The 21,577-nt window shown below is 42.1% G+C and overlaps 1 protein-coding gene across 4 annotated transcripts; it reads left to right on the top strand.

Moving 5' to 3' along the window:
* Nucleotides 1-257: 257 nt before the first annotated feature.
* SPICE1 (spindle and centriole associated protein 1) lies at nucleotides 258-21,140 on the top strand. 4 transcript variants are annotated; one of them, XM_086616494.1, is made up of 16 exons: nucleotides 258-335; nucleotides 660-707; nucleotides 1,711-1,857; nucleotides 5,018-5,120; nucleotides 5,839-5,960; nucleotides 7,490-7,587; nucleotides 7,854-7,996; nucleotides 8,234-8,374; nucleotides 9,140-9,405; nucleotides 11,595-11,726; nucleotides 12,409-12,556; nucleotides 16,266-16,660; nucleotides 17,907-18,078; nucleotides 19,281-19,383; nucleotides 19,729-19,816; nucleotides 20,518-21,140. In XM_086616494.1, exons 1-16 carry the CDS (start codon nucleotides 258-260, stop codon nucleotides 20,569-20,571), a joined length of 2,238 nt encoding a protein of 745 aa, XP_086472620.1. In that variant the 3' UTR covers nucleotides 20,572-21,140. The 4 variants fall into 4 exon arrangements, with proteins under 4 accessions (XP_086472620.1, XP_086472629.1, XP_086472613.1 ...); XM_086616487.1 differs by lacking the exons at nucleotides 258-335; nucleotides 660-707 and adding an exon at nucleotides 14,064-14,288 and having other exon boundaries at nucleotides 1,825-1,857; nucleotides 17,895-18,078; XM_086616503.1 differs by lacking the exons at nucleotides 258-335; nucleotides 660-707; nucleotides 5,018-5,120 and adding an exon at nucleotides 14,064-14,288 and having other exon boundaries at nucleotides 1,821-1,857; nucleotides 17,895-18,078.
* Nucleotides 21,141-21,577: the final 437 nt, after the last annotated feature.

Here is a 21,577-nt window from a genome sequence, read left to right as displayed (position 1 = left end):
CGGCGCGGCCGGCGGGGACGGGACGGGGACGGGACGGGGAACACGGACCAGTCGCGCCAGCGGGCGCTGCTCCGCGGGGCGGCCGGCGGGGGCGCGCGGGGCGGGGAGAGCCGCTGCCGCGTTCCTCCCCTCGGGGCGGGGAGAAGAGGAGGGGGAAAAAAAAAAAAAAAAAGAAAAAAAAAAAGGCGCAAATCGGCTCCGTCCCCACGGCAACGGCGGGGGGAGGCGCGCGCGGCCCGCCCGAGCCGCCGCCGGCCATGTCGCTGCTGCGCGGCCCGCGGCCCCGCGGCGCCGGCACGAAGGGCCCCCGGCCGCCGGTGAGGCGCGACTGGGACGTAAGTGCTTCTCGCTCCCGCCTTCGGCGGGCCGGGCCGCGCCCCGGGCCTGCTCCGGCCGCTCCTCCGCGGCCTCGGTGCCGCCGGAGGCCGGGCCCCCCGAGCTCCGCGCTCGGGCCGAGGGGCGGGCACGGCCTCCTCAGGGCCTTGTGGCTCGCCCAGGGCACGGTGCTTTGCAGTGCCCTACAAATGCACCATTGTAGAGTTTTATGCTAATTATATTGTAATTTAGAGTTTTGGTGGTTTTTTTTCCATGAAACTTGACAAAAATGCAGTTCATCCTCGGTTCGGGCTTTTAGCGTGTTCTCTGGTTCCTGTTCGCAGAGCACCGTCCATGATCTGACCGCCCACCGGGCCACTCCGGAGGACCTGGTAAGCCGCTCGCCGCCGCCGCCGCCGCTCCTCTGCGGCGAGACGCCGCTGGTTGTCTGGCACGAGCGTTTACCGGGCTCGTGGGGTGTTTCCTGCCGGTGTGGAACCTCCCTTTGTGAGCTTCGAAAGGGCGGGCTCTTTAGTGTTAGGCCTGGGGTTATTGTGTGCATCCCTGGCTCTGGCAGTTGGTGTTTTCCAGTTTTCTGTTTCCATCAGGAAGCAGTAGCCGTGGTTCTTATTACAATAAAGTATATACCATAAAAGCAAAAATGCATGAAAACTCAGTGGAGTAGTTGAATTTGAGTCTTATCTCTGCTGGAAGGGCTGAAAGACATGCTTTATTTTAGGAGTCTCTCTAAGGATACTCAATTTTCATTTAAACAATTAACATAATTTCTTTATCCTGAGTGACCCGTCCATTACAAAATATGTGGCTTCCATTTCATTTTCCTGGGAACTGTTGTTGCTTATAGATTTTGACAAGTTCATCAGGACAGATGGCTACAATAGCAGTTGGCTTGATTGCTTCCAGACACTTTAGCAAGCACCTCACACATTTAACTTGTATTTAAACTGAATATATATACATGTGTGTATGTATATATATACAAAATTGTTAGAAGAGAGTATCTCTGATGATTGACCTTAGTATTAAATCAGGAAGATGCATGATGTCTTTTTATGCCTATGATAGATGATAGCGCTTGTTTTTTTCCTCCCTTTACAGCGGAGAGAACTTACTGAGTCAGTGATGTAGGGCAGATGGAAACTGTGAGACTTTCCCCATTTACAGTTGGAGCCACCTTAAATTTGGCTGGTACTGGTGGCATTTTAGACTGCTGGATGTTTGTGAGGCTGTCATTGGTACTACCATGAAGTTAACATAAATAGCATTCAGTGTGTGAATGGTAAAATCAAGAGGAGCTTGTTAGCATTACTTTGCAAATCTCGCTTTAGATTGTCCCTTGATGATTTTGAAATGGTTTCTTTCATGCTCTCGTAGCTGCGTCGCCATGAAATACACAAATCAAAAAACAAAGCACTGGCACATCTGGAACTGCGAGAGAAAGCACTGAAAAAGAAATGGAAGAAGCAAAAACAACTGGCCGCTGATTCCTTGGAGAAAAGAAAATTGACTCTGATGCGTGAGGTGAGAGCTAAACCTGCACTTCCAGCATGCTGCAGGTGATTTGCAGCAGTAGCAGAAAGCTGCTCTTGCACGTAGGTCGGCATTTGCTCCTCTTGTTGGATAATTTGACTTCGTGTGTGTGTGCACTCTCCCTCCTCTGCATGCTGCGTGCGTGCGTTGGTTGGAATGGGCTGTGTGATGCACTAACTGATTATGGAATTGCTGATTTAATCCTTGTTGCTGGCTGTGTCCTCTGTAGTTCTGCAAGCCTCTCTGTGTCTGAACAGGAACCGTTTGCAGAGTTAAACTGTGTGTTGTGAAGAGGATATGTATTTTTTGTGTTCTTATTGCTCTCTTGCCTTTTTCTTCTCCTGTCTAGTATTTTTCTTTGATGGAAATGTGAACGTTTCTCTTCCTGAGAGGGACATCCTTATCTGCTATTGCTTGTTTAAACAGACAGAATGCAGAGTCATAGGGGCAGAAAGGGTGAGGCAAGAAATTGGTAAGGAAGAGCTTGTCTGGAAGGAAAATTTTCACAACAAAGGTTGAGGAGCTATGGCTGCTAGCAGACAAGCTCGTCATCTGGGAATCAAAATGCTTATTCTCTAGGAATTGTGAAGCACTCTGACTGAAAATATTAATATTACTTAATTTGCTTTGTGTATTGAACTGTAGCAGCAAACCTAAGCTTAGTGTCGTGGTTTAACCCAGCCAGCAGCTAAACACCACACAGACGCTCGCTTACCCTCCTCCAGCCCCCGGGAACGGGGAAGAGAATTAAAGGAGAAAAGGGAAGGAGACCTATGGGTTGAGATAAGAACAATTTAATAAATTGAAATACAATTTAAAGTAATAATGATAAAAAATAATAAAAGCAATAACAGTGTGTGATAACATATAAGATTGTAATTATATATACAAACAAGTGGTGCACAGTGTAATTGCTCACCACTCGGTGTCCAACGCCCAGCCTGTCCCGGCAAGCAAGCCTGAAAACAGAGAAGTCTTGAAACTGCAATCCTGGAGGAGCAAGAGGCCCGAAAAGAGAGATCCAAAGAGAGCAAGCAAGAGATGGATTCTCAGATTCTCAGGTTCTAACTTCCCAGCCATCCCTCATCTGTGTACTGGGCATGACATTGCATGATATGGAGTATTCCATTGGTCAAATTAAGCCTAAATCTGAACTCAAATGCTAAACTAGGAGTTGTGGGCCCTTTGTCCCGGCCATGCTCCCCCCCAGCCTGTTGTGCTCCTGCACACTGGCACAACATGGAAAGCTGAGAAGTCCTTGGTGTCTCAGCACCAGCTGTGAACATCAGTGTGTTATCAACATTCTTCTTACAATAACTCCCATGCTAAATCCAAAACACAGCACTGTTGCTCACCAGCCTGGGCTGCAGCACCAAGGACACTGTTGCATCTTCCACAGCCAGGAGGAAAAGGCCTGCCTCTTGTATGCAGGATCAGTACCTTGAGTTGATTAGTTAATTAGTTCATTATATTCAACTCAGTCCAGCTGGCTAATAATGATCAGATGCCATACAGCACCCTTCCAGCTACTGGAAATAAAACTAACTCAGTTCCAGCCGAAACCAGGACACTTAAGTACCAGAGACAGTAGCTGTCACTGTCTGAAAAGGGATTTCAGTGGAAGACATCCTTTTGTTTCCCATGGCAGGTGAAACATTCCTTGCCATATGTTGTGAAAGCTAATCTCAAAACGTAGTGATTGGCTTTCAGACCTCATCAGCACTTGGACAAACTGAGAATTGTTGGTAAAAAATGATGATGAGCAACATTCACCTAGCAGTTAAACATGATCTAGTAGTCCTGTGAATGTGCAGTGAATTAACCATCACAGACCTCTCTTTTGTGAATTTGCAGAAGTCTTTTTCTGATCTCTGGGAACGTTCAAGCATAGACAGAAACAAATGAAAGTGCTTAGAATTGAAGATCACCTTCTAGTTTCCTATTTGACACCTGTTGCTCTGCAGTCACAGTAGAATTTTTACCGGAAGGATATCGTGCTAATCAAGCCTTGAACTCTAATTTTGACCTTTGTTGCTTTCATACTTTTCTGCCAAGTGCGTTTTAGCGGAGTGTTCAGAAAAGTTGAGGACTTTTATGCAAATTTCCCTGATGTAATAGCAGGCTGGTTTCAGGAAGACTTCCATGCAGAAATAAATTATGTTTCACAAAGGTAGATCAGACTACCCACTCTAAGATTTGGCTGGACCACCTATTAGGTGACTGTTATTTTCCAGATGTGAAACTCATGGTCAGGAAAGTCTTCCATATTTGTTGCCATTTCTAATGACGACTCAGAAATTTCAATTCATTTTGAGTGGCTTTCCCTTTCAAGTTTAAGAAATGACTTTATTCAACATAAACTGTGTCTACTTCTGAATCAGAGAAAAGATGCTACCAGATAGGAAGACAAAAGGAGATGATGTCAGGCAAGACGAAACCCACCTGGCTGTTGCTATTTGAAACAGTGGCATCTTGTTGTGTATAGAGAAAAAAAAAATGTAGAGGGAGGAGAGTCACCATTTTCACCTGTCTCTGGCTTAAATCTTGTTACTTGCGAAGTTCTGTTGTTCAGGGTAACTGGGGAGACTCTTTCGTCTGTGTCTCTCGGTACAGTACAACCACTGTGGGTTGTCTCCTTGTCCCTGTTACCTGGCTGATCTTTATTCCTTAGTTACTGCTGTGAGATTGTAGCTTCCTAAGCCCCTTGAATCCTACCCAACTGCAGAAGACTCGGAGACAAAAACTAGGAAGATACTGCTAGTAGTGAATTTTTTTCATGTGGGTTGAAGAGGAAGAAAGCCAAAGTTATAAAATGGATGAGTAAAATTTTATTCTTTCGGGGATTTGTCTGCCTGAAAGTCTGAATGAAAAAATAATGTGAATTTGTCTCTGTAACTGTGAGTTGTGAATGTGTAGGTACCACACACATTGGTCCTATAATGACTTATTTTTAAAATAACGTTAGTGTGTTTCACTGAAGAGTAGGTGGATTATCATAGTGGAGAGGTTTTAGGATTAGTCCTGTTTAATTACCCGAGCTAATTTATCTTGGCTCTTCTCTTGCTAACTGTTTAGAAGAACAATACCAAAAAAACAACGGAAAAATCGGTCTGCTCAGTATGAAGTATTTCGTTATACGCTATGCTTTCAGATTCTGTCTGATCAATACCATTTGCAAGATGCATTGGAACGATCTGATCAGGTTATGGCTGCGGCAAAAGACTTGCTTGGGGATGCTCCTCGCACGAGGACAGGTAGGCCATCTCATTTATACGTGCTAGTATAATTTTAGTACATTTAAAATTATCTCCCTGCTTTTCATAGATAGCCTCGCTTTGCGAAGAATTCTTTTTAACCGTTTTCATCTCATCATCTAACGTAGTACCATTGATCCTGTTCACGTTGGGTGAAACACAGATGAGGATGCCACCTCCTGTGGCAGGGGAGAGCGAGCCATGGCTGGTTGTTCTACAGTATCGGCCCGTTGTGGAATTTCCCGTCACTTGCTGTGGAACATCTCACACTTGCCGTTTCCACAGCCAGCCTGCTGGCTTATACACAGCACCAGTCCAAGCCAGTGTCGTGCTGGTTCTCATTGCTCCTCGTGAACACGGCTTTTCCTTTTCTTGTCCTGATCTATGGGCCCGTGCGCTGCTGGAAGGCAGGACTGGCTGTTTGCGTGTGGAATCTTAAGCCTAGGTTCTTTTCTCTGCAGGCTGCCGTTCTCTTTTGCTTATAATGCCCGTTCTATCCCGTATGCCTCTTCTGCACAAGTGTATTTGTATGGGTGAGAAGGACAATACGCCGAAGGTATTAAGATGGCTCTGTGGTTGGCCTGTGGCGGTTGTAAAGCGACGTTCATCCCTGTGACCCTTTTTGTGCAAAGTACAGGAATGTGCTTTTTGGGACAAAGTGCTGCGACATGCTATAGACCGAGTCCTCTGTGCTCTCCCGTTTTGTCTGTTCCTCTAGGTGTCCCCAATGTAACAATGGCTCCTAACTGTGACCTAGAATCACCTCAAGGACTCATTGTACAAAAATGTGATCCTCCCACTCGGCTTCCCAGCCTTAGTGAATCTGTCATGGATTCCCAGGTAGTGTTTGTTCTGTTCCATGCGTGTCCTGTGGCTTTTTTGTTTGCGCAGAATAAGAATATTCAAAGGTCGAGTTTCCAAGCAGACCTAGATCTGTCTTTTGTGTATTGTGTACGTGTTGATAACATACATAGAAAATGATGTTAAATGGAAGTGAGTTTGTTTTGGGAGATTGAGAATCATGGTTTTTTGATTTCTTAACCTTTGAATATGAGAAAGAAACATCTTATGTCTCATAGAAGCTCTCTCATATTAGCATGCTCTCCCTTTTAAATTCTGGAATTATCAGCAAGAGAACAAAATAATTGCAGACTAAGAAAACAACTCGTGTCACTTAACTAGTTGCTGCGTATTGAAATATGCCTCTGATTTTCTGATGTCTGCATATATGGGGACAGTCAGGCTCCAATTTATTTCTGATAACACACTTGTACCTGTACCCCAGTTAGCTCCACAGCCTTGGTTAGTCCTACAAGTTTAGCTTTTAATACTTCACATTCTTTTACAATTATTTAGATAACATGAGTTGTACCAGGAATGCTCACTGTGCTTTGCGAACAGGCATATAACGCTCCTGGAAAGCAGCTCACTGGTGAAGACCAAAAGGGATGTGGGAGTGAAAATGATGGTGTCACATTCTTACGGTTCTCTAATCCTGTTTCCTACTATCTTGCACAGATATCTGCAATTTGAGTTGCAGTACTGCTCTGTCATATATTTTGATGTGGTATTTGGTTTTTGTGTTTTTGATTTGTTTTAATATGAAGAGTTAACTGTAGTGCCTTTATAAGCTGTGTCACTGGATGCACGCTGCAGGATAGGCTTAAATTTTTAAAAGGCACGTGTAGTGATAGTTGTCTGCTGAGCTTCTGTGAGACTTTCTTTTCCTTATGTGCCTACGAAAATCACAGTTAAAGGCTATCTGGTGAAGCCTAGCCAGAAGCACAGAAACCTGGTAGTTTGAGGAACCCTAATTCCAAATTTGATTGCTCAAGTTTTGCTATGAACGTGGTATGTAGGATTGTATTTTGTTCTGGTTGCATTTTGCACACAGAATATAAATGTAATTTTGCAGATCTCATTACAAGGTTGTTTAGCTTGTAATGTCAAATGGCTGAAATTTTAGAAACGCTATAGTTATGTGTCTTTTTCCACCTTCTGACTGCTATGTCTCTGTATTTGTTTTGGTATAGTCTTCAAAGCTTTGTTATGCTACAGTGTGTGTGGTCTTTCTTATTTAATATGAATCCTCCAGATAAAATATTCGATATTGAATTAATCACTTGCTGTGTTATTTTCAGAGACAATCAGTATTTCTTAGGTACTAAAGTCCCCCAAAACTCTTCCCATAGAGGGATGTGTGTGTTTTTTTTGTGTTGTTTTTTTGATTGTTTGTTTTTAGATAGAGACTGAAACAGATGTTTCAATTTTTTTGAAAAAATTTCAGAAAATTGATCTCTAACTTCTTCCTAAAAACAAATTGAAATTGTTCTGAAGTCCCTTTTGTTTTCTTTGTTGTCTCCTAAAAGTCTCTTAATGAAGTGGGAGAGGAAGCATTATCAATCTGTCATTCAGAAGATGGACACCATGACTCTCTGAATTTCAAATCCAGCATCAATTCTGACAGGTCAGTACAAATGTATCCATCCATTCGAATTCCCACATTCTTAACACTGGAAATAGACTGAGTTAAAAGGGTGTTGCATGAATATAGTTAAGTTACTTTTTTTTCTGTTTTCCTGACCTCAGAATTCTAGGGAAAACACCTTGTTGTAACATTCAAACTGTGAGCAGTTACAGATATTTTAAAAAGCTCTTTCTGGACTCTACAGGTAATCTAGAAGCATGCTATTATCCCGTTACAATTCACTGTTCTGCTTGTTTTGAATGCAGGCTACTTGGGTTGTTGAGAGAAGAAAATTCCTTGGTGAATTCTCAGCTGTGGACTGAAAAGGATGCGAGAAAAACTACCTTATCACAGGAATCAAATGTGCCTTTGACTCCGACGACTCTTTCTCCATCATTGGATCAGTCAGGTTGGACTTGCCAAATCACAGCCTCTCAAAGGTTGCTGAGCTGTTCACAGGATCCACTCTGGAATTCCTTTTCTGGGTGGGGGTGAGAGGCAGAGATAATGCTGATTTGGCTCAGATTAATTTCCAGACTAAAAACCCAGGTCTTCTAGTAAAATTACTTTATAACATATTACTATTAAGAACATACCTGAAATATTTCATGTGTGTATTTTTTATTGTGTTTTGTGTTTAAATCAGCCCTCAATGCTACCAGTTTAGTCAAGAGAATTCATTCAAGACTTCAGAACGAAGACAAAGAAGAGACTGTGGACTCCCCTTACACTGTGCAGCAAGTGTTGAACCCGAAGTCAAGGAAACAAAAGCAAATTGCAACAAAAAGTTTAGTACTTTTAAAAATAACATGCCTTCTTTTGACCAAAGTCCTTAATATCATAAGAAAACACAGGTTGAAAGGGATCTTTGGAAGGTGCAGGGCTGACTCCCAGGTTTGATTAGGGGGGGCCTTGTCTGGCCGAGTCTTGAGCATCTCTAAGGATGGACATTCCACAGGCTCTTGTGTGGTGTGTTCCTCTGTGTCGTGCACGTTCCTGGGCGAAGCAGAGTCCAGGGCAGTCAGGGAACCCTTGGATGCGACCGTTACCTTGCCAGCCGTGGGTCGTTTGCCATGCAGGGCGTTTCTGTTTCTGATAAAGCTGTCTGTTCTGTGCTGCACAGACCTGCAATGCTTTTCAGTCCCCGTATTCTGCACAAACGTTGTATGTGGGGACTGACATCAGATGCAAACTGTAACATGAACAGATTGTTGTAGAAGAGTTACTCGCTAAACGTGAGACCTGAAAGCAATTGGTGTTCTTCACGGGCTGTTCACTGGTACTGGTTCTGTGCTTTTAACTGTGAAGGAGGAAAGTATAAAAAGGTTCCTAAGATAAAAGCTCTGAGAGGTACTAACGTGGTGGCAGAAATTGTGGTTTTTGATGATCTGAAATAATTGGAATGGCTGGGGAAGTTCTTTGATGGTCAGTTTCAGCTCAGGGCAAGAGAGGGTCTCTCCTTTGATTTACTTCAATAAACGATGTAATTTCATTGGTACTGCAAAGCTTTCTATGCAAGTTGAAATTCCAGTGATGCTTCCCCCCTCCTCAGTGAAAAGAAAACAAACTGCACAGAACTCTGCAAGAGAGAGGAGAGAAGATTCTCCAGCTAATTCAATCCCCATTGACCTTCGGAGGGACAACAAATCCAGCCTAGATGTTCTCAACCGCATGATACATGACGTGGAGCATGAATTAGAGGAATATGAGCGATGTACAGGTCGTGAGGTTCAAAAAGCCAAGAGAAGCGAAGGCCTCACTGGGTTTACCTTGTCACTGGTGAACGCTCTCTGCCGTTTGATGCGCTACCTCAGACAGGTGAGGTTACTTTGAAGTCTAATTATCATTCCTAATTATTTGGATTGCCTGCAATCAGGAGTTAAAAATTTTAGTTTGCTAGAAACAGGTGTCCCTCGTGAAGAGGGAGGAGGTGACTGCAATGAAAGTCTCCCGGTGACTATTAGCATAAAATACCAATTGAAATAATTTTAAATTTGTTATTTAAATATGTTCAGATTTGTAGCAGGGTATTAACTACAGCCTGGTTTACAAATTCATTTTCTTCCTTTGCCTCCGAAGGCGATACTATTTTCATTAGAGCAGTGGGCCCCTCAGTTTTCTTTGAAGGATGCCTTTCTATCCGTATCAGCAAGGTCACCTTAAGCAAGAACGACCTGACGTGCTCACTGCAGCAGAGCACAGCTGGGGATCGGTGGAAGAAGGCTGCCTGTAAGCCGTGTAGAACTTCTTTTTTCAAAAATAGAAAGAAAAAATCCCCAGTTTGATTTCCTCTCTAACCCAGAGCTATTCAAGATGCAGCAGTGGCTCACAGTTTCACTGGGCCTGTGTGAAATTTGGAACCAGATTATGACGGTTCCTGCACTCTTAGTAGATGCATAGGAGTATGTTATCTCAATCCCAATGCTTCATTTCATAGCAAAGGCAATAGGTTCCTAATGAATGTGGAACTGTCCTATTTTGGTTCCTTTTCACAGTGTATAATCATTGGGGGAAAAAAAAAAGCACCTTATTTTAAAATTTGAGGGTTTTTTTTTTTTTGGCTAGATATATAACAATTTATTCCTTGTATTACTCTGTATTTAATTTATATGAAAGAAGTTACTTTAAGATCTGTCTCAGAAACAAATGGTAAATAATCAATTCAAGAGTGAAAAGCCACTACCATCAGAAGATGGACTTTGGCTGAGGAGATTTTATGTTTTAAAAGAAGTTAAGAGTGCTTGTTCTCTGTTAAAGTTGTAACACCACAGCAGGGTATTAAATTCAGTTCTTCTGCAGTTACAGAGAAGGATCTTCTGGACTTCCAAGAGAATGTTTTCCCTTTATTAGGGATGCATCAAGATAATAGCGTCAAATTAATATTATAAGTATAATTGCAGTTTTAACCCTATTTAGGTTGCCTGTAATTTGTGTTCCACAGAAATGGGTTATTCTTGACACTCAGGCTTCCCCCAAAACTACTCCAGATGTTCTTTGTCTTTTTCTTCTTCCTTAGTTGCTACTTTCTCCTTATGAATGTAACATGCAGTGTATCTTAAGAGCTTTTATCCTACTCAGACAGAAGGCCAAGGAGTCTGGGTGGTTTAGAGACTGCTTATTTTGAAAGATACATGCTGACTTTTACTTTATTCCCAGTTTTTACCGAGTGCCTCTATGATGTTGTTTCTACTTTAATAGATGTTACCATTCCTTCCTTCCAGGAGTTGATTGTTGCTTGTAGAACCGTTTGCAACTTTTTAGATTTACTACCTAAGTTCATGGGTAGAAATACGCAGAGGTCACTCAAGCTACAGTGCGTGGCTGGTCCCATTCAGAGTTGCTTGAGAGAGACAGTGTGTATCCATAATCTTCACTGACTTTTCCTCTTTTTGTGGAGCTTTAATTACAATTAGAATTTAAAAATTCACTGGGAAGAAGCACAGCTTGTTTGAGTATTTCCTAAAACCTGATCTCTGTGATGCTAGGAATAAGTCAAGCGCTTGTGTGCACCTCCTGCCTTGCCTAGCCAGGAGCGTTAGCGAAGTTCCAATGCCTCGATTACAGCTAGCAGTGCATTTCAAGAAAATGAATTTGCAGCAGTTATTTAAAAAGGCTCTTATTTCCTGTAAAAAATTGGTTTTCAGGAGGTTTTGAAGCTTCTAGAAAGATTTCCTTCCTCGTCTGGGGAGAAAAAAATATTTTCCAGGTTTGCTGCAGAAAAGCTGAATGCAGAAAAATTACGATGATGCTGAGTTTTTTTGCAAAATTATATATAAAAAGTAGGAAGAGAAACTTGAATTACTGAATCTTTCCTGAAAGTTGTATTAATAAGTGATTAAAAAATCAACTCCTACAAGAAGAAGGAGGTAGTGAATATAGAAGAGGCTGGAGAAAAGGGGAAGAAGAAACCTCTGAAATGCTTGCCAAGCAATAACGAAATTCTTAAAGGGAAATGGATAAACCTAACTTGGTTCCTAGTAGACTTTGAACTTTTTCTCCCTCTTTAGAGTGAAATGCAGCTGCGTGAGAAAGAGGTAATGAGGCAGCAGCATGAAGAGATGTTGAATGAACACAGAGAATTGATTGACGCTCTGACTGCAGAAATACTTCTAGTGAGGGAAGAAAACAATACTATGCAGGTACTGAGCCCCTCTTGCTCCTTACCGATCAGCACGACTTGTTGGAATACTGAGTTGTGTTGCAAATATGGGCTGAGATGCATTGTCTCATGTTCAAGAGATTTTAACAAAAAAACAGAAAGAAAATTGTAAAATTGAATGAGAAGCCTGAGAATTGTAATAGCAGGTGTGAAGTGGGGGGAGGAGTGTTTGGAAAATCATTATTTTATCTTCATTTGTGATGTTTAATATTAAAGCCTGAGAAAATGCTAGTTCCGTGAAACTGAGCTTTATTTTATCAGTCTAAAAGTTGAAGCATCTTCCTCCACACTTCTATACTGTTAACTCTACTGGAGCAACGGAGTAGACTCGGTGTAATACTACATTTTATTTTTTCCATTTGCAGTGAAGGTAGGTTTGTTGAATGGTTACACTTGGGAATGAAGCAACAAAGCAATGTTGGAGAGGAAGTGGGGTCATGAGTTAGGAAAAGGAAAAACAAATAATTTATTTGAGTCAGGAGAGGAAATAATTGAGAAACATGGAGACACTAGTATTTAATACGTCACTGAAACCCTACAGCTTCATGCAGTGGTATTAAGAGACCAAATTTCTTCTCAGGACTTCTTGTAGTATATAATTTTCTAATTCATGTTGCTAGAATACAAATTTCTATATCTCTCTTTTTTCCTTCTTCCTGTAGAAGACGCTTCAGCAATACATGATGGTGACAGACGAGCAGCTGATCTCTCTCACACAAGCATTTAAAGGCCTCCCTTTGGTGGAACCTAGAAGAGAGCAAAGTCCAAACCATTTTGGAATTGCAAGCAAGGGTCCAGCGAACGGCCAAGGTGTGTGCATGCGTGTGTGAAGGATGAAATGGGACCTGTGGCTAGTTTATCCCTGTAGTGGAAAATGTGGTACTTAACAGATGTCTGCTTGAATGAATACTTCTTGCATGAGCATGAATCTTGCTCCTGGAAATTCCTGTGCCATGCGTTCTGCTGTGAGCACAAGCACTTTGCTGCAGATTATTTTTAAACAATATTATAGGTTATATTCCATCCCCATTGGCATCCTTTTGTCTGGATCAGAACTTCAAGATTAACCTTTTAGCCAAGTTGAGCTTGAGCTTTAATTGATACATAATATGTTATTAAACAACAGAAAAAAGGAGGGGAGTAGCCTTCTCCCGTTAAGATGGCTTACAAAGTCAGGTTTAATCTGAGGATCTTTAAAAAGAGCGAAAAGATAAACCCCAGCTGGATCAGGATCTCCCCTTTCCGTTGCTGAGGCAGTCTGGCAGGATGAGATTGTGTCTTCCATAAGACACTGGATGTCGCTGCTGGCCAGAAGAGCAGCTGCTGAGGCGGCGCCTGTCCCGGTGGTTGTGACTGTATCGGAGGGGAAGGACCAGCTGGGGGATGCGTAAGGGAATCCTACGCCAACTTAAGCCAGTAGCATTGATGGACAAAGTAACCAAACGTGATTCACCTTGCACTTTTAACATTCTTTCACCACGGACTTTTCTCCCAACTATCTTCCCTGATTTGTTCTTTAAATGCATTGGTTTTGCTCTCAAGGTCAGTAACTCTGCGTGAATCCCAAGATTCCTTGGAGCTGTTTGTATCCTTAGTTAAATACTGGTTTTGTAGGAGTTTTGTGGTCAAAAACTTTCTTCCTGACTGTTTCTGTGGGTCTTTGGCAAGGAGCCACATACTAGATCCCTTTTTCTTATTTACCCAGGCTTTGTAAAAGCAAACGAAATATCCCACCCTAAAATATAAATTCCAAACAATCAGAAAAGCACCTCTCAAAAGAAAAAAAAAAAAAGTGACCGAACTTTCCTATTCAATAGTTCAGCAGGACTAGAATTTCCAAATCTTTCCTTCTCAGGAAAGAGAAGGTCTCTCTTCTCAGGAAAAGTCATCTTCCTGAGAGGAAAGCTTCCTAAAGTTACAAAAATATTTCTTCCTCCTTCAGAAGATCCCTTGGACCCTTAAGGCATCTGACTGGGTGTGAAAAATTTGAGACAGCTACTTTTAGCAGAGAAACCATGTGTAAGTGAACACAGGACTTCTCTGGAGAGAATGAGTGGCTGAGAGAGGGGTGGGGGGAATATCACAGTGATGCACAGCGTGGGGAGGATCCTTTGGAAATGTAGTTCTGCACAGTGAAGCAGAGCAGGAGGATCTTTCTCAAAGTTAGGAGTATGTGGGCAGAATACTCCAGTCTGTCTTTTCCGATACCTGAACATAAGAGTTGTCATTGAGATTTTTATTTTTATTATTTCTGTATTGCACTCAAACTAGTTGGGGGTTTTTGGGGGTTTGTGGGTTTTTTTGTCTCTTTTTGTAGAAAAACCTGATTTGAGCTGTTTTGAGCCCAGGACTGATGCAGGCAACGGGGAAAATATGCTGAAATTCCCACAGGAGGAACTTCCTTTCAAGTTTCCCTCAAAGCAAAGTGCCTCTGGTGGCACAGGAGCCGATAGGAGCTTGCCAGCTCACATCTTCCAGCCCGCTGTGCTGTTGTCACCGCCCCGGCAGAAGAGCAGTCAGGAGTTGTCTCCGCTCCAGAACGGTGAGATCTCGCTGGCTGTAGTAGACTCGGGAGTCTGTGTTGTGTGTTGCTGTTTCAATCTCCCAGACTCACGTTACCTTTGGAGATGTATTTTCTATGAAAACTTCTAATGTGTATGCCTGGACACCTTGGCACTATGGCTGGAATATCCTTCTTCTGCACCCAGATATGTATTTCCTTTCCTGCAGTGCCTGTTGTTCCTTCTTTCAGACTCTTGTCACCTGCAGTTCTCCGTCTCCTGTCTGTAATCCTGTCACTTGCAATCCAGATTGGCATTTTTATATTGTACTGGTTTTAATTGTCACTCCTGTATGATTTGCTGAAGCAATTTGTCTGTGACGTCCAGCACATCATCTCAGATCTCCATCTGCTGCTGTTGTCATCCAGCCTCCATCACCTTTCATGGTGGGACCACTGCAGCCCACGCTGCAGACAAACCAGGCTGTCCGTAGTCTGTGTACTCTTGCTTTGAGCTAATCTTTCCAGCAGAGAGTTTCCTAAAAGCTTTGGGAGCAGGTTGCAACATGGATTTCATTCAATCCACAGGAAGTGGCTGAAGAAGTTTTGGGTGAAATTATGTGGTGCTAGATAATCAGATTAACTCAGTCCTGTGTCAGTATCCGTAGGCTTCAGTTTTATAGATCTGTAGCTCAACTCTGGCTACTGGGAGGAAGAAAGTTCATCAGGAGTGATTAGGAAAAGTATTTCTCAATTAAATTTATTGAAGTGAGCAGGAGGGAGGACCCTTTGCACCTCTCAAAATGGGCTGTTTCCTCCTGCAACTGGCGTTGTAACCACACGTGTCTTAGTGAATGTGCTGTAACCCTCTGTTGTTGGGGCGCAGATAACTATGTCTGTGGCTGCCTTGATGGCTGCCGACAGAAAGTAGGGCACTGCAGTGGGGTTTTGTGCCTTCCCTCCTCCTTTTTCCACCCTCCTTTCAGCTGTTACTTTGGAAGTCTTTTCCAAGCCAGAAAATTAACCCAAAAGTCCTCTCGATTTAAGGAGTTGGCACAACTGAAAGTTTATGTCTTGTTCAAGCTTTTAGTGGTCACTGTGCTGCAAGGAGGCACATAACAAACCAGGAGGAGGTGAACTAGAGGTAGCTTTCTGCGAAGAACATCTGGCTTCAGTCCCATTGAGAACTGTCAGATGTTGCCTGTCGTTTGACACAAGGATATAAAACAGCATTCCTGGACTTCACTGTCATCCTGCTGCGTGAGAAATGTGTTGTTACTCTGTTAAGGATGCTGAATGGTTCAACAAATGTTAAACTCTTTGAACCTTTCTTTATGCAAAAATGTTCATAAAAGATTCATGTGTACATTTTTAAATGTTGTGCTCTGCTCAAGAGGCAAAAGCTAAAGCTTGGGAAGGAATGGGCTGTTTGGTATATAAAGCACAGAAAATCTGGTTTTGATCACAAACTCTGAGTTGGACTTAGCAGGTGGCAGCTGACAGTGCTGTAACTTGTTCAGTCGTGTGTGTGGTGTGTTATCTGTTTGCTGATGGTGACCACAAAAAATACCTAACTACTTTTGTTGGCCAGAGTGCTTCCCCTTTCTTAAGAGCTGAGTCAATAACTAGCTTGTTATTATGCCAAAAGTCTTGTATTATTTTGTTTTCTTATTCTAAAATTTTTGTTACCAACTCAGTGTAAATATCAGAAGTAAAACACAAACTTACAGTTTACTTGGTAAGGAAAATGGAGGACTAACTAAGAAGTAATGTTTGATCTATCAGCTGGGAAATTCAGAACAATTTATCTTCTTCTCTCTGACTTCTCTGTCAATCTCTAATTAAATCATGTAAATGTAAGACTATTTGCAATAGGAAATATTAAACCTGGTAAGTTCTTGCAGCAGGATTCAAGTTCCTGCTCGATGATTACTAGCCTGATGCAATAAAGTCCCTGCTAGTTTCCTTGATGAGGATCACACATCTCTTTCCTTACTGTTCCTTTATTTTTGTTTGTAGTGTTCACAGCCATTTCTCAGTCTCCTGAAAACACTGAAAGAGAATCATGCAAGGAAAGGAACTCACCTTCCTCCCTGAGAACACAGAGCACAACTGAGGCAAACCCTCCCATCTCTCAAAGGCAACCAATTCCTCCTGCAGATAAAGGCTGGGAGAGTTCCCACGAGAAAATCAGTCTGTCCTGCCCAGGTGACACTAGAAAAAACAGCACAGTTGAAGAGTTATTTCAAAACAGTGATCTGCTGGGACAGATAGCTGAGCTCACACGGCAGAACTCTCTAATTAAAGCTCAACTGAGCAAATTCAGAGGCTTCTCTGAAGACACAAGTGGCTGCCTACATCAGCCAGACTCAATACAAACTGCAAATCCTAGTCCAGACTCTTCACAAGGACAGGTGAGAATTTAACAGAAAAGGAAGGCTGGATTCTGCTTTCCCATAGCTTTGAGATGCTTTTTCCCCATTGTCAGTTGTCTTAAGGAAAAGAGTAGCAAAACAAATACTCTTTTGATTCATTTGCATGGAGACTTTGATTTTTATCACTCCCTAAGGAGCTCAACAGGAGTTTCTTATTTTTGGCCTGTGTTGTAGATGAGTGCTGAAAAGTGTGCAGCTTAGGGTAAGATTATGCTGCAAAAAGAGGTGTGATTGCAACACGATCAGCTATACCTCTTGTAGCTTGGGTAGTATTAAGAGTGAAAGCACTGCATCAGCCCACAGGTCCTTGTCAAGCTTCTAAAATACGTAATTAAATCCATACCATATATCTCTTCTGCTACTGTGACCCAAGAGCCCGTGAGATTAAAGTTAGTGCAAGTACATCTCCTGCAAATACCTAATTACAGTGCATGTACTAGTTGGATCTGTCTTGTCTGTCCTGCTGAGTGGTGAAAATCCCAAAATCTGTGGGAAGGAGAGAACGTGAATGCTTCAGTTCACATGGGGAACCTTTTGTCTGCAGCTAAGCAGCTATTTGGTGGCACCTCAGTGAGTGGAGTTAACATCACAGAAGTGCCTAATCCCTGCCCTTGCTGCTCTTCATTTCTGTTCCATCGCAGTGGCTGAATTACTGTTCGATTAGGGATCCTAAAGATTTTAAATTTCCTCATGTAAATGTAGACTGAGAGTGTCACTTTCCACGTTGTATTAGATTTTGTAATGTTTAGTCATTTAGTTGTACAAGATGATGCAAGCTTTTTTAAGTGTTGTTTTTGTGGAAGCAATTACTGGAGAGAGAGGGGAATGGGTCAAAGTGGATGAAAACCTGGTTTAAAGATGAGTTCCAGGATACTTTTGCTTCTCCACACTACCCTGAATATGTGTCTCTGATTAAATATTTTCTTAATTATGGTTAATTGCTGGATGGCTGGGGTTTTTGTTTTGTTTTGTTTTTAATGGTACAGACAATAGCTGTTTTTTCCTATTTGTAGGAAGGCCAATTTAAAATATTGTGTTTAGTCAATGAAGGACCGGACAGTGAAAGAGACAAATTCAGGTTTCCCACAAGAGGTGCTATATAATTATGTTTACTTTCAGTCTGAAAATTGGATGCCTAGAAGTACTTGAAATATATTGCATGCTTTCCCTGAAGGTGCAAATTGTAAGTTTTTAATTGGAAGTCATTATCCAGTTTTCCGAGGAGACTCATCTCGTGATATCGAAGAGCTTGGAGGAAAGAATAGCAGAGCTGAATCGCCAGAGTACAGAAGCACGTGATAAACTATTGCAGCTAATAGACCAGCAGAAATCAGCTGCTGCCAATTCGGTCCCTCCAGTGATGTCTCCTGTTCTGCCCCCATCCCTAAGTTCTGCTGGTAAGTACCCAGCTTCAGGAGAAACAAAACCAGTAAGACAATGTTTTTCCCCTTCTGGGAGTTCTCTGTCCTTATCTGATGGGATCAGCGGTTGTGGTCAGTAGGACACTTGCTGTTAATGAGTGTGTGGTACCAACACCCACTTCTTCAGAGTGCTAAAAATATATCAGCTAAACTTCTCTTAAAGTTAGTTTCGTAGTAATTACTCTGCTGCAAATGTCATGCTTCCTGGTAAATCTGTTCTTTGCTACGTCCTTGTCTGTGGAATAGTTCTGCTACATAGTCACAGATGGGCAGAACTGGGCTTTTTCATCAGTTCTCTCTGCTGGAGAATCTTTTCTAACAAGGCTGTGTTTGCATCAGGCTTCTAAAAATCACGGCAGAGTGGTTGTCCGATTCTCAACCACATTTTAGTTTTTGGTCTTTTGGGTGCTCTTTCCATTAGACTACTTTGCTGTGCTACTGCCAGTGCTAATAGAAAGAAATAACTGGAGCTTCCAGTCGTCTGAAGAGGTAAATTAGCGAAGGGAATGTTCTTACTGGTTCAAGATTGATAGATTAGCTGCGTGCGTAACTATAAACAAAGATACTCTACAGCAGGTGAGGGCTGCCTTATCTTTTCATGGAGTTATTGCAGTTACGGGCAGAACTGCGCGTGAGCATGTGCACGTGCATGGTCTGGGACACCCGCCCTTTCTCCCTTCCTAAACCACAGAGGATGGATAAAGGGAAGGACTTGAAGGGTAGAGGGAGGAGGGGGAGGAGACACAACGTGTGTGTGCGTATTTATGCCAGTGCATATGCAATGACTCATGCAGTGGGATCATAACACTTTTGACACTTCTGTGGCTGTTGTAACATAAATTCAGCATGAAAAGTAAATCTTAGAGGGACAAAGTAGGGAAACCAGAAGTCCCTAAGCCTCTGATTGCCAAAAGCCAGAGGGTTCATCCGTGGAAGGATCAGTCTGTATCTATGCACATTGTCCATGGTGCTCTGAGTATCTGCTTTCGATATCTGTCACTTTTATAGAGTGGGTATGGGCTTGAATAAACCTTCAGCCTGATGTTTTACATCTGCTCTGTATATTCTGTACAATTGTGAAGAGTTATGTGATGCTTCTCAAAAAATGGGAAAATGAAATGAATGTTGTGCAATATTGCTGTGTTCTCGTCAGAATCAAGCTATTATTTATTGCCTAGAAAATGCAAGGAGGACAATTGAAGTGTCTGTTCCCATGGCAGTTGCTATGGACAGCTCCAAAGAAGACAGCGTTTCCCTCACCAGTATGACCAGTATAAGAAGGTAAAAGTTAACCCTCTGCTATTTCCTTTTTATAGAATCTTGATTACCTGTGCAGCAGAATTTGAACGCAATGAAAAAATTGCCATGTTTTTTCTTTGGCTTCACGGACTTCCCCTGGCTTCATCATGCTCAGCTCTGTGGAAATGGGACAAAGGTCCAATGGCTTTTCCACAACTTTTTAACAACTTCCATTGTTTGTATGTAGAATACCTGCAATGTGACATGAGACAGATGACATGGGTTGTTGAAGACTGTTGATGAGGGGTCCTAACTCAGAATCTGAGACATGATTCTAGTGGTCACTTCTGTTTTTCACTTTCTCAGTGTCGTTTTCAATGTCTACAGGTCTGTAGGTGACTCTGGCAAACCGTGTTCACCCCTAAGTGCCACGTCAGAAAGCGTGAAATTAACTCCTGTCGGCCAAAGACCAAAGGTAAGACTGAAAAACCTTCAGCCAGAACATTTCATTGCGGCCACATAAGGAAAAAGCAAGACAGATAAAGAAGGGGAGAGACCTCTGTCCTACCTTAAATCTACTGAGGCTAATAGTATTGAATTCATGGCATGTTTCCTGCCACAGAGCTGCTATTTATAGGCAAATAATCCTGTAACTACATTTTCTGCTGCGACATCTTCATGCATTAGAACTGGGAACCTCTGGCAGTTTTTCACTGGTGGCTCGAGGGAATTGCAAGTAACCATTACGATGTACTGGTAGAGTCGCATATAAGAGGCAAGTGAACCGTTGCCCAAGTTTGTGGCTGAAGGATAAATAAATCGAAATGCAAAGAATAGATTCATCTAGATTTCTGATTCCTGATGTGCAAAGAGAAGAACAGACTACTGAGGTGCTTTCATGGAGAAGTCCAGGCAGTAGTACAGTCTGGCAAACCAGTCATAGATCTGTTTGTATGCTTGCAAGCAATCATGAGGAGAGGTTAATATGGTCATCTACCGTGAGGTAGGTGTGCCTTAAACGAGATGTCTGAAGCAGGTCCTACGACTCCCTCCATGGTGCTGAGGCCAGACAATCATTTCGCTTCCTACAGAAGCCAGCACTAACTAGCAAATCTGTGGGAAATGGTATGATGTATGAATTTCAACATCAATTTTATGATGTTTTTGCTTTTGCAGATGGAAAAGCAAAGAGAAGAAGGCTGGTTTGCGTTGTCAATGCACATTATGTAAAGGAAGCTGCACTCAAGTCCTATATTTTTTTAATATTTTTTTTCGTCAACCACAATTAGATCACAATAGTCTTCCTCTCCAGATGTGCAGTTTAACGCTGACCCTAATGTCAGTGCCATTAGTATAAAAAAAGTCCATATGCTTATTCGGTTTGTTCCACCCAGAGCACTATAGGAAGTCCTGGGAATGGGTTTCTGAACGGAACACGCTGCTCTGACATTAGCCCTTTTCACCAAATAAATCTTTTGTGAGATTTTAAACTGAGGCTGTTGTATCAATACAAATGAGCATCTAATATCTGTGTTAGATGTGCTGAAGACAGGAGGTTTTAGAAATTGCTTGTGAAACTTTCTGGAACATGCATTTGCCTCAGTATGTGAATGAAAAAAATCAAGAAAAACTGTGATGAGGAAATGTACCTGTGTTCAAAAGCAACTGGGAGATTAGGGAGCCAGTGCATTCCTGCTGGGCAAGGATTTGCATCAAGAGGAGTTCGTTCCTTCTGTGGTTTACAGTTGCTCCCCAGAGTTGTTTTCTGTGCAGTTAACGTGTCAGGGATTGCATCTGGACTTGAGGATTCCTTTTTTAAAAATTAATTTAATTTTTTATAGTAAACAAAGTGACTATTTGAAGTTGAAATCAGAATCTCTATTTGCTGTGTACTAAAGTGTGCTCTCTTTGATACAACAGAAAATGTGACGTGAGTACAGTTGTATTAAGCTGTTTTGTTATGTGTGTATATAATACTCTAATGACCATGTTTTTATACTGTTTTTATTTGACTTTTTACAGTAGCCACCATTTTATTATTAATGATTAACAATAAAATCTAGGACTGTGAGGAAATGCTTATATATCTGTTCCTTACATTGTAGTAAACCTGGGGAAAAACCTTTATGTTGGAGATTAAAAAATGAAAAAAATCTGCAGGTCTGGGGAAGCAAGTCTGTGGTCTTCAAACCAGATTTTGAGTACAGTTGTTCTGGTATTTTTCTTTTTTTTAATT

Source organism: Tauraco erythrolophus, chromosome 1, assembly GCF_009769465.1.
Source record: "Tauraco erythrolophus isolate bTauEry1 chromosome 1, bTauEry1.pri, whole genome shotgun sequence".
Lineage (NCBI taxonomy): Eukaryota > Metazoa > Chordata > Aves > Musophagiformes > Musophagidae > Tauraco > Tauraco erythrolophus.
The sequence above is the reverse complement of the archived record's forward strand: the minus strand, read 5'-3'. Positions and strand labels throughout refer to the sequence as shown.